General features: G+C 43.1%; 1 protein-coding gene and 1 pseudogene across 13 annotated transcripts in view; both read left to right on the forward strand.

The window, feature by feature from the left end:
- The first annotated feature begins 1,559 nt into the window (after positions 1-1,559).
- CASK (calcium/calmodulin dependent serine protein kinase) overlaps positions 1,560-12,380 on the forward strand; it is a 391,035-nt gene continuing 380,214 nt past the window's right edge. For 11 of the 13 annotated variants that reach the window (XM_060292132.2, XM_060292133.1, XM_060292136.2 and 8 more), the window contains exon 1: positions 1,561-1,804. In XM_060292132.2, coding sequence (XP_060148115.1) covers positions 1,746-1,804 — 59 coding nt within the window. In that variant the 5' untranslated portion in view covers positions 1,561-1,745. Of the gene's footprint in view, positions 1,805-12,380 lie in introns of all 13 variants that reach the window. The other 2 variants (XM_030834960.2, XM_060292139.2) reach the window with 2 other exon arrangements.
- LOC115841231 (U6 spliceosomal RNA) lies at positions 5,224-5,318 on the forward strand (annotated as a pseudogene).

The raw sequence follows: 12,380 nt of genomic DNA on the forward strand, positions 1-12,380 counted from the left end.
TTTGTTTTAATTACCGTACTGAGAATTTTACCAGATGATTTCTAGAAGCTGATTTATGAACTAATCGGGCACTTCTGCTGTGCAGAGGAACAAAGACTTTCTTTTTCTTTTTATTGGTCCTCAACTGAGGCATATACCTGTCTGATGGCGTTGGCTCATTCCGCACATGCTCAGTTTAACAGAAATCTTCATATTGAATACAACCTAACACAGCGGCAACACCCATAACCTCACTCCCTGGCTGACCCTGTACCATACACTCCCTCTAGTTGCATTTTTATCCTGACATGCCTAACATTCGTAGGGAGTAAAAGGAGCAGAGTAGGTAGTGGGAATTTGGGAGGGGGCAATATACAAAGGGGTTTAAAGTCTCTGTATGACCCTGCTTTCCTGACCTCTCTCTAGGCTGTCTCTAGTGGGTGTAGGCGCTGGATAGATATTTGAGTTTGGGGCAGAATGCGGGAGAAGCTGTCTCTGTAAATTGCCATTTGTTGTTGCACATCTTCCTGGACAGTTTTTGTTTGGTCCTTTTCTTGTAGGTGGACAACACTTCATCCACAGCCCTCGTTTTCATTAAAGAGTGACAGTGGCACTAAAAGCATCAGCCGCCTAGCGAGATCTGGAGTGACAACCTCGCCGCCTCTGTTCTTGCTTTCCCATTCATTAGGACCCTTTCCCAGCCTCCTCCCCAAGCAGAAACTGGGAAAGGCTTCTCTTGGTTACAAAAGGAGGGAGCGGCCGGGCTTCCGAGCCTCTCGCCTCAGAGAGCCAAGGAAGTGCGTTCGGTCGCAAGCCTTTTGTCCCCGACCCCTTCCGCTGCTTGGTCGCGGGGGTGACGACCCCGCCCCGCCCCCGCCTAAGCAGATGCCGCCCGCGTGCCTCAGCCCCCCGCCCCTTCTAGATTCCCGGCGCCCGCCGGTTTGCCGTGACGTGGCCCGCGGCGGGCGCATGCGCCGCTCTGCCCGGGCTCTTTCCCTGGGCCACCGCCTCCCGACGGGCTGGAGTGGGCGGGGCCTGTGGTTCTGGAAGCCGTGCGGCCGGAGTGGGAGGAGGGCTCGTGTGCGCGAGGAGGGTGCTCAGGGCTCGCGAGCTGGTCGGCGGCTGAGGCGGCGGAGGAGGAGCTGAAGGCGGCGGCCGCGGCTCCCGCCCGCACGGAGAGCCAGTCCCGCGAAGCCCCCTCCCACTCCCAGGCGGGCGGGCGGCGGCGGCAGAAGGAGGAGAAGGAGGAGGGAGCGTCTCTGCCGCCGCCTCCTGGTCCCCAGCGCCGATCTGCCGCCGCCACCTCCCTCCGCGGCGATCTTCCCTCCATGGTCCTGCCGCGGCCCCCCCTGTAGCCCGAGCTGCCCCGCGCCGCGCCGGAGCCTGCCTCGACCGAGGGAGCGGTCGCGGCCTCGCGGCCCGCGCGGGCTGACGAGAGGAGAGCGAGGCGCCGCGCGGTCCCCGAGGATCCGCACGCCGGGCAGCGCGGCCCGAGCAGCGCGAGGAGCAGCGGGCGGGCGGGCGGCGCCGGGCCCGGGCCGCCCTCGCTCCAGCGCCCCGGCCCTGCCGCCCGCGCCGGGGCGGTCGCCCGCAGAGGAAGGCGCCGCAGTCTCCGGGCCTCGCCGCCCCGCTCGAGTGTCCTCGGCACCGAGGGCTCGCGGGTCCTGAGGGGAGGAGGCGAGCCAGGGGCCGGGCACTGAGCTCTTTGGCGCCCCCACCCCCGTTTTCGGAGCCCTCCACGCTGCGGCCACTGTCCCCTCCGGACCATGGCCGACGACGACGTGCTGTTCGAGGATGTGTACGAGCTGTGCGAGGTGATCGGCAAGTAAGTCTCCACGCGAGGGAGCGGGAGTGTGGGAAAATGCATTTCAGTGATGCCTGGGTCCTCCCGCACCCGCACGCACCCGCCCGGGGCCTGCCCCCTGCCCTGCCCCCCTCCTCCCGCGTCCTCCTCACCCGGGAGTATTTATAGACGTGTACCTGGACCCCCCGCGGGGTGGTTGTCTGGGGGCTTCTCGGCGATCCGTGGAGGCCGACGAGCCGAGGTTGGCCACCCCATGAGGCGTGGGGCTGGCTGAAATCTCCTGTCGGCATTTTATCTGACGGTTGCACAGGGACGTGGCAGAGCCAATTTTATAGTTGCTTCCTGGGAACAGTTGGGCTCATTGTTACCTTGCGTGTACCACAGACCATTAACGAAAAGAGCAGCTTGCATTTCCTTTGCTTCCGTGGAGAGATAAAGAACGTCCAGGGTTTTAAATTGTGGGGTGTGTGTCTATTGTGCAGGGTATTAGATAGATGCCTTTGTGTTCACCCCATGCCCGGATTGGAGGGGGCCATTTAAGACGGGGTGCGTTCAGTTTCAGCAAATTTTTCACCTGGTGTAGACCAACGTGGAAAGAGTTGGGGGTTTCCGAATTTTTAATGCCTCGTTATGCAATGACTGTTAAATCAGTGTTCGAGGCTTCCCTCGACTGTTGTTGGGATGGTGCTTAGCGTGGTAGCGCCGTCTGCTTTGAGTCACCGGGCTGGTCCAGAATATAGAACTGACAGTCCAAATGCTCATCCTTTCATCTGTGTTGTATAATTACACTAGGGAAAAGCAGGGAATCAGATTAATCACAGTGCTGATTGAGAATTAAATCTGCAGTTCCTCATCTAATTGTCCATTCCTTAAATCTGTTTTGAATAGTTTCCTTTTCATTCTTGTCAAACAGTATTCCAAGTGCACAATCCTGCTAATTTGCTTGTGAGGGAAATGCTGGCGATCTGAAGTTGATTTCCTAGTTCAGCGTGTATTCTGTGGCTTTAGAAGTTGAGGAGATAAGATTTAAGAGAAATTTTTGCTTAGTTATTAAGGATTACTAGATAGCTACCGTTGAAATATTTTGCCTCTTTTTGGAAGCGGTGCTTTATCGTCTATTTTAAGGTCCGCAGTTGGGAAATGATAGCAAGACCTTAGAGCAGTTGGCTCTATCTCTTTTAAGTTGTCTGCAGTACTGGATTTCAATTTGTTTAAGTGCTGATAACTTATTATTTTCCTTTCATGCTGGGGTATTACAGTGTCTCCTCACATGGTGAAATTGTGGGTAGAGCTTGCTACACACTTTCCTCAGACCCAGTTGATACAAGGAGGTGTTACTCCTTGCCCCTATTGTTACATGACCAGCCTGTCTACTGGAAGAAGGATATCCAAATGCGCCCTGGTAAAGTGGTTGTGGAAGTGCTCTAAAGCAGAGTGGTCCAAAAAATATATAATGTGAGCCCCATATGTAATTTTATATATGTAAAATTTCTAATAGCCACATTAAAAAGATTAAAAGCAAGTGGGTGCAATTAATTTTAATAAAATATTTTCTTTTACCCAATAGATCCAGACTATTATCACTTCAACATGTAGTCAGTATAGAAATCATTAGTGAGCTATTTTACATCCTTTCTTTCATACTTACTCTTCAAAATCCAATGTGTATTTTACACTAACCACACATCTCAATTCTGACACTAAGCTAAATTGTCATCGTAAATACTTGTTCTGTATTTAAGTTTCATAAAATTTGCATTTGCAAAAGTAGATTCACATACCCAAGTTGTTCTAAACATACCTAAAAGTTTTCTAGTAACTGAATCAAGTATCTTTCTAAATTAAAATTAAATAAAATGAAAAATTCAGTTCCTCATTTGGATTAGCCACATTTCAAGTGCTCAATAGCCATATGTGAATAGCACAGTTCTAGAGAGACAAATATGTCAAAAAAAATCTCCTTGGTTTCTTCATTCTTGGCACCCAGTGAAGGTAAATTAGATGTTTCCCCAAAGCCCCCAAATAATTATGTGTGTGTGTGTGTGCATGGGGGGAATGATGTTTGTTGTGTCTTAGTTATATTTGATTTAAATGAGCCAGCAGAGTCATAATCGGAAAATGTGAGATTAAAATGTTAATTCTGTTGTGATAACGGAAGATAGGCATCATTGAATCAATGTTAGTAACTAGTTCTGATTCCTTGAGGTCTGAAAGAGTGATGATGTGACTCTTTGGATATCGAAAAGAAGTGGTCAGCGTCACATTAGCTCAGTCAGTATTCTGCTGACTTATAATTGATAGAATATTTTCAGGAAACGCCTCTGGTAGGACTAGATTCATCTCCTCTGTTGCTTCAGAGCTGCATAAGGATGGGGAGCAAGCTAATTTTGGGGTGATAGTTCCTCTATGGCTATCTTAACTACTGCGAACGTGAACTCTCATTCGTATCCTACAAAATCTGACTTGGCCAGTGCCGCTTATAATATGTCATTCCGTGAAATAATGAATTCAAGGTAGCCTTTGTGGCAGAGAATGTAATGATAGTGTTCCTCACCCTGTGTAAAGGTTGAAGGTTTTCTCCGGTAAATTGTCTCAGCATATATTGATCTGGAAATTGAAATTCACTTGAGATTTTCTTACAGCGTCTCTGACAGCATGCATTTTAACTCAGAATTTGTTCAACTCTGGATTTAAACAGAAAGCCCTCACTTGTACTGAAAACCTGGTTGATTTCTATCCAGGTTCTCTGGAATTGTGATTTTTCTTTTATAACAAATTAGCATCACAAGTTGTTTTTGACCCCTAGGGCTTAACAGGTTTAAATTTTCACTGAAGTGCTTTAAAATGGATTTCACCTTTTTACCATCAGTTGACCACACACTCACCTGCCTCACTACTTATCTACTCACTCACTCATCCATTAACTTACAGGGAATCGGGTGCCTGATCCATTATGAATATTGGGAGGATGCCATATCTTTTTAAAAAAAATTTAAACTCTTTTCCCCTGTGCTTTTTATTTTTGAAAGTCTTACAAATGGTCCTTGAATGCCTATTGTTTCCATGACATTTTCCCATGTAACATCTTTCAAGAGACTGAGACAAATCTCCAATGCTGTCATTGTCCTAAAACTTCTTGTCTTAGCAAATGTAGCAATTACTGGAAAGGAAAGGTATTATGCAAATAGAGGTAATCAGCTAATTTTTATGGTCCTAAGCATTTACTGTATCTTTTGCAAATTGATGGTTTTATAGGCAAGTGCATAATCAGTAATATTACACGAAGGAAATTTTAGAATGATTCATCCAAATTAAACCACAGAAATGCCTACCTTCATGGTACAGCAGTTTCTGTGAGAGAGAGTAGCAAAATGCACACTTTTCGCCTTGTGTAGGCTGAATATTTGCCTCAGTATTTAGTAACCTGTAACTTCTGACTTTCCTGCTTTGGTAGGACATAAACTAAAATTGGAATGATGCAGCATGACCCCTGCTCAAGGATGACATGCAAGTTTGTGAGGCATGCTGTATTTGCTTACACCTCAAGAGCACTTATCATATTTAATTACAGTTACTTATTTATGGGTCTCTCTACCTAGCTAACAGGGAGCTTCTTGAGGGCAGGGAATATATCTTACACATCTTTCTCTTAACACAGTGCCTGCAATGTAACAGTTGCTCATTAGCTATGGAATGAATTGAGTAGTTTTAATAAAATCTCATTAAAAGGCAAAAAGCATGTTTATCAACCTCAGAGCAATTATTGTCCCAAAAGGCTGTATTAAAGTAGTGGTTCTCCACCTGGCTGCGTATTAGAATCACCAGGGGAGCTTTTAAAAAGATCAATTCAAGGGCCTTGTGTCAGAGCAATGAAATCAGAATCTCTGGAAGTGGGTCCTGGTCATTGGTATTTTTTTTTTTAACGCTCTCGAAGTGATTCTCATGTGCAGCTATGATTGAGAGTCATTGGTTTAAAACTTAGGTTATGTATGTAATATTTTGGGACTGGCTTTTCAGAGGCTTACGGTTTTTAAAAACTAGAATAAATGTTTTGGGGGAAGTATTGAAGCCAAAAGACCAAGACGTGGATTTTTTTTTTTTCTCTACATTGTGTTCCTGAGTCTTATTGTATAAGAATTTTGTTTCAGCCTATGTTTGGCTTTGATTTTTTTGGGTCTTTTAAGATTCACATTGATTTATGACACTCATCTAATGCTAATATGGTGATTGTCTGATGACAATCAGAACAAGGATTGCTTCAATAACAGTTGATGATGGCTGTCTACTATAATGACTTAATTTAATATTAAGAAATCTATCAGTTTAGTATGGATTGTGTTTGGACATACACTCTATTAAAAGGGTATAGTTAAGTTGCTTATATACTTTAAATCTCATACTTGCAATTCCAGTAATGCTGTTTGCCAGAGAATTGAGTTAAATGCAGCCTTTATGTAAATACCAGATTAATAATATGTAAAATATATAATTTAGCATAGAGAAAAATTCAGCTTTGCTAATTTGTCCCAATTACTATGGCTTTCACATATATTGATTTGCCCAGTGATTTGGGTTTCTAGTACCACAGTGGGGAGTGTTACGTCATGTTGGAACACCTTCCCTGGGAATTTTAGCTAGACATGGTAGGTAAACGAGTTTTTTTTTTTTTTGCGGTACGCGGGCCTCTCACTGCTGTGGCCGCTCCCGTTGCGGAGCACAGGCTCCGGATGCGCAGGCCCAGCGGCCATGGCTCATGGGCCCAGCCGCTCCGCGGCACGTGGGATCTTCCTGGACTGGGGCACGAACCCGTGTCCCCTGCATCGGCAGGCGGACTCTCAAGCACTGCGCCACCAGGGAAAGCCCCAGGTAAACGAGTTTTTAATGTTAGGAAAAGGTCAAGTGTGAGCCTGAAGGAACCAAGATTTTTCCAGAAATGAGTATATGTTCCACGAAAGAAGTGCTTGATCAGAGTGACAGTCATGTAACAAGGGAAAAGAAACACAGTCACCAGCTAAAGTGCTGGTGCCCCAGGATGATCCAAGCTGTGGGGCAGGCCTTACTGGAAGGAGGTAAGCAGTGTTGATTCCTGATGATGGAGTTTGATTCCGGCACCACTTTGGAGGGAACTGAGCCACTCAGTTGCTTTTCTGCCCGTGCACAACCTTCTCAGCGTATCTTCACGTACGCTTTTTACAGACTGCGTTAGGACTTGGAGTTCCTGAAGTGTGGTTTGCACATTGTCTTCATAAATGCTTCCTGTGATTCCCTTACCTTCCATGACTGACGTGTTCTATGGCCTTGACACATGCAGTTCACCCCTTTCCATTTTCCCCTTGTATCTGCAACAGTTTCACCTGCCATACTACATCTCTCTAATGTCCCTTGTGTTTCTGGATATTTCCTTTAAATTGAAAATTCTTTCAGCCATCTCCAGTTACAGCTCTACTCAATAAATTAAAGAAGCAAGTGTACCTAACTTTTTGAGATTGTCGTTGAATTATTGCATTTTTGTAAATGTTTTCACATTTTAAATGTGGCAGAAGCAGTTTAAAGGAACTTTGACATAGATTGTCCACAAGTAAAAAAAAAAATCTTTTATAACTTAACATGCCTACTTCGTAAGGGGAGTTGCCATTTATGCCTTCTAATATGCGGCATTTTACATATGTTATCTCCTTTCATTGTTCCCATTTTACAAAAAACACTGAGATTCAGAGGGGGGTGAGTAACTTGCCCAAGATCACATGGGAATCCTACCAGTTCTAAGGTCCGTTCATTTCATGCTGCATTCTGCTGTTGATTCCAGTTGTGAAAATGCTGCAGTGAGTTTCCTTAAAATAAGGCATATGTCTTCATTTTCAGAGTTTATTTACTGCAAAAATTTTTTTCTTGGCCGTGCCACACGGCTTGTGGGATCTTAGTTCCCTGACCAGCAATTGAACTCGGGCACGCTGCAGTGGAAGCGTGGAGTGCTAACCACTGGACTGCCAGGGAATTCCCTATTTACTGCAAATTTTAATTGTTCAACTTTCTGGTTAAATTTCTTACCTCTTCAGTAGAGGTTCCATACTACGGTTCATTGTCTCATCTATTGTGTTCTTTTTGTCTTTCTCTCTAATGAAATACCAGTGTTTGCCACCAAACTTATAAGTTTATGCATGGAAACGTAGAATCTTGACCATCCATCCAAAATATAATTTGTTTTGGAACTTTCTCCACCCCTTTTACTCTCCAGCTTTTTCCTTCCAATCTCCCTGCCCCAACAGACAGAATAGTTGATTGATTACTCCTAACTTGCCAAACCAGAAGTAATGAGGTTTCAGAGATAGGTGTTTGTTGGGAGTGGGGTGGAGTTGTTTCCACAGGGTAGTTATTCCTATATCCTGTGATAAAAATAGTGAAATTGTTTTCTCTGACTCTGAAAACTGTGTCCTGAACCACAGCTGCTGAGTGGTGAGCATCTCAGCTGCCTGCCAACACTGCACACCTAAGTAATCAAGTGACTGAGTTACTGCTGCAGAGCAGGTACCTAACTGCAGCCACAAGCTGATGGGGTGTACAGCTCTCACATTTTTGGTTTTATTTTTTAGTTGCATCTGAGAATGCAGATTCTAAACCATCATATATGGCATTGGATTTATACTGCAGGGTTCAAGGTGCTAAAGGACCTGCTCTCCTTTCTCTCTCAGAGTCACCCATTTATCTTGGTATCCCATCTTTCAACTGAGTAAAATGTAATTACCCTGATGGCCAGTCCCTTGGTATCTGTGAGGGGATTGGTTTTAGGATCCCTCTCCCACACACACACTAATACCAAAATTCGTGGATGCTCAAGTCCCTTATATATAATGGCATAGTATTTGCATGTAACTAATGCACATCCTCTCTTATACTTTAAGTCATCTCTGGATTACTTATAATACCTAATACAATGTAAATTCTATGTAAGTAGATGCCGAGAGGCAAATTCAAGTTTTGCTTTTTGGAACTTTCTGGAATTTTTTTCGAATATTTTCAATCCACAGTTGGTTGAATATGCGAATACAGAACCCGGTGGAGGGCTGACTGTGTTACGCTATGATTGGTTATAGAGCCCAAGTCAGCATAGGAGAGTCTCTCTTTGACTTTCTATACTGGGGAGATTTCGCTTGTGAAGATAGTTTTGACTTAAAGTTCATATGTGTTTCCAATTTTGAGATTTAATAATATTTCATTACTTTTTTTTGCGGTACGCGGGCCTCTCACTGTTGTGGCCTTTCCCGTTGTGGAGCACAGGCTCCGGACGCGCAGGCTCAGCGGCCATGGCTCACGGGCCTAGCTGCTCCGCGGCATGTGGGATCTTCCCAGACCGGGGCACGAACCCGTGTCCCCTGCATCGGCAGGCGGACTCTCAACCACTGCGCCACCAGGGAAGCCCCCATTACTTTTTAAAATTAATTAACTAGTTTTTATAAAATTATAAAATGAATTTTAAAATATAGATGATGCAAAGGTAAATAGTGAATCTCTCTCCTTTCTCCCACCATCCATAGCTCTGTTCTCCAGAGGTAACCATTGTCCAGTTTTTGTACAACCTTTCTGGGAGTTTTTTGTTAAAAAAAACTGAAATATTCATTTTACATTGAAAATAGTGTATCTGATGGCCTTTCCATATCCATCTATATATCTGTCTAACTCTGTCTCCCCTTAGCCTGCTGCTCAGTATTCCATGATATGGATTGGTACTTTGTCTTTGAATTGAGTGCAGACCATTTCTAAGTGATCATTGCTGGAAATATACGGGTGGAGTTTGGGGGAGAGGTCTGGAATGATAGTGAATATTTGGGAATCAACTGTGTGGAAGTTAAACTATGAATGAATGAGTTCTTGGGGGTGATGGAGCTCGGTGGGGGGGAGGTGTTGTGGTTTGGAGTATAACTCACAGAGTTAGAAGAATCGGGATAGCTGGACATCACAGAAGTCTCGAGGTTGGGCAGATCAATAATGTAAAATGCCAGCACACTGATTGAGGACCAAGAAAAGGCTTATCTATAACAGAGGCAATTTAAAACATCTATCAAAATGAATATAATGTTTAATATTCCATCATGGTGTGACTAAAAAGTGAGATTCTCGCTTCATTTCTGTGGATGTTGGTAATATTATACTGTCTCTCCGTGATTCTATCTCAACACCAACATATTTAGGGTTAAAAAAAAAGGAGTACATTTTTTTTCACTAGAATTGTGTTTTGCAGATTCTGATGGCTGGCTTTTAGGGAAAACCATTTGGCTTTCCTAAAATTAGGTCTTTTTGATTCCCAAGCTTGGTGCATAACTTTCAATTAAATGGATACCTTTAATGAAATGACAGTAAATTTTAGATACTTTTAAGTTCTTGATATTTGTCAAACCATTGTTCTTTTATTAAATACCTCACCTATAGGGAACTGAATTCTTCCTTGCCTCAAGGTTTCTGGTCCCAGTTGGGACCAGAAATTGTAGAACTCTCCTGCCCTTTCACATCCCTCTTCCCTCCATCACCGCCCCCCACAGCTAAATTTGTTCATTGGCTTTTTTTAGTTGTCCACATCCACATCCACTCACAATAAGAAACAATTATTTTGTTGCACTTAAGCCAGTTTCTTTGTATCTAAGTGCATAGTATTTCATTTCAACTTCTTGTATTCTGTTACACATTCTCTTTTTTATTTCTTTTGATATAGGTTGTTTAACTTTGTTATCTTTGTTTTGAATATTTGAATCATTTACAGTTAAGAATGATGATTGTGTTCTCTCTCTCTCTCTCTGTAGTTTAATAATATCCAAAATATACTATGTTGAATCTGTATTCAGCTTGGTACCTACTTTCCCCCAAACATATGGATCCACAGTGCTTTGTAGCTTGTAAGGCAGCCCCCTAAGATCTGATCTGGTAACCTTTGGGTACATTGTCACCATTTTCTCCTTATTTATAGAAGGAATGAAGATGGCTGCTTCATGAGCCATTTGCATGGATTAGTGATTGTGAAGTGCAGCATAAGTATTTTTTATTTCTAGAATGTCTCTGAGATACTCAAATTACTTTTGGCAGCTATGTAGATAAGTTTCAACAATTTCCAAATGTGCACTTTCTCAGTGCTAAACACAGGCTCTATTACATAAATAATATGGTGAAATGAACATTCTTTTCTACCATGTGTGTAAAACTGTTAGTGGTGCTAATTAACATTCATTCATTTTTTTCATTTATGCATTCATTTCTAGCTGTGTGGGCCTGGGCAAGTTAGTTAACCTCTCTGAGCCTCAGTTTCTTTATATGTAAAATGGTTGTGATAGCATATACCTTGCAGGGGTGTTGTGCGGATTGAATAACATGGTATATGTAAAATGTCTAAAGGTTGTTATTTAAATTGCCATTATCATTATTATTCACCAAATACCCTAGTTCTCTGGCTTCAAGGACCTCTCGGTCCATGAGAGAATTTGACAAACAGTTAAAACCTAATCTAACTAGACTTAAGTCCTGTTAAGGTCAGGGTCGCATCTGACTTGTTCATCTAGTATCCTCAGCATAACTTGGCAACTGACACATAGTAAGTACTCAGTCAGGAGTTGAAGGAGAGTGTGTTAAGTGAGCAATCCAGAGACTGTGACCACCTAGTAGGAGAAGGAAATTGGGGAAATCTTTACAAAGGAGGTGGGGCTTGAATGATCTCAAGTTTCTTAGGTAACTTATTTAATCTTTTTAGGCCTGTCTCATTTAGAAAAGGGAGTAGAGGAATACAGGTAGGGAAAATAAAAGAAATCTTAAAGTTTTTGAAAATGTTCACCCTATTTTATTTTTTAAATTAATAATCCTTATTCTTTAGAGCAGTTTTAGGTTCACAGCTCCTATTTTAGTTTTGGTGACACAGGTAACATATAAAAAATTCAAACAATAAGTATAAAGCTAAAGTTTTCAGGGACAACTTTAGGAATTTGTTGTTGTTCTCAGATCCTGTGGTTTGAGTGCTCATTATGTGCTGGACATGGTGTTAAATTCTTTATATTTTTCTAATTTAACTTTGGCCACAGACCTTCCTTTTGAGGCAGTCGCCCCCCTCCCCATTTTACAGATGAGAAAACTGAGGAATAAAGAGATTAGTAACTTGCCCTGGGCAAAGTGGCAATAATAGGGGCAATGTGGGGATTTGCACCTGAGTATACGTGGTCTAAGTGCCTGCTCTTCAGTACTGTTACACTGCTTGTCATTTAGTATAAGCAGAGACTGGTTGTCTTTTAAGAGGTATTCCTACATATAACACTCTAATATTCTGATTTTAGATGTTTTAGCAGATTAATAGAACACCTTGTTTTGGGTAACACCTTTTTGAGATATAATTCACATACCATACAGTTCACCCGTTTAAAGTGTACAATTCAGTGGTTTTTAGTATAGTCACAGGGTTGTGCATGGTGACCATAGTAAATTTTTGAACATTCTCATCACCCCCCAAAAGAAACCCTGTATATTTTAACTCTTACTCCCCATCCTTCCCTACCCCAGGTAATGACTAATCTACTTTCTGTCTCCGCAGATGTACCTATTCTGGACATTTCATGCAAATGGAATCATA

This window comes from Globicephala melas, chromosome X (genome assembly GCF_963455315.2).
Source record: "Globicephala melas chromosome X, mGloMel1.2, whole genome shotgun sequence".
Taxonomy (NCBI): domain Eukaryota; kingdom Metazoa; phylum Chordata; class Mammalia; order Artiodactyla; family Delphinidae; genus Globicephala; species Globicephala melas.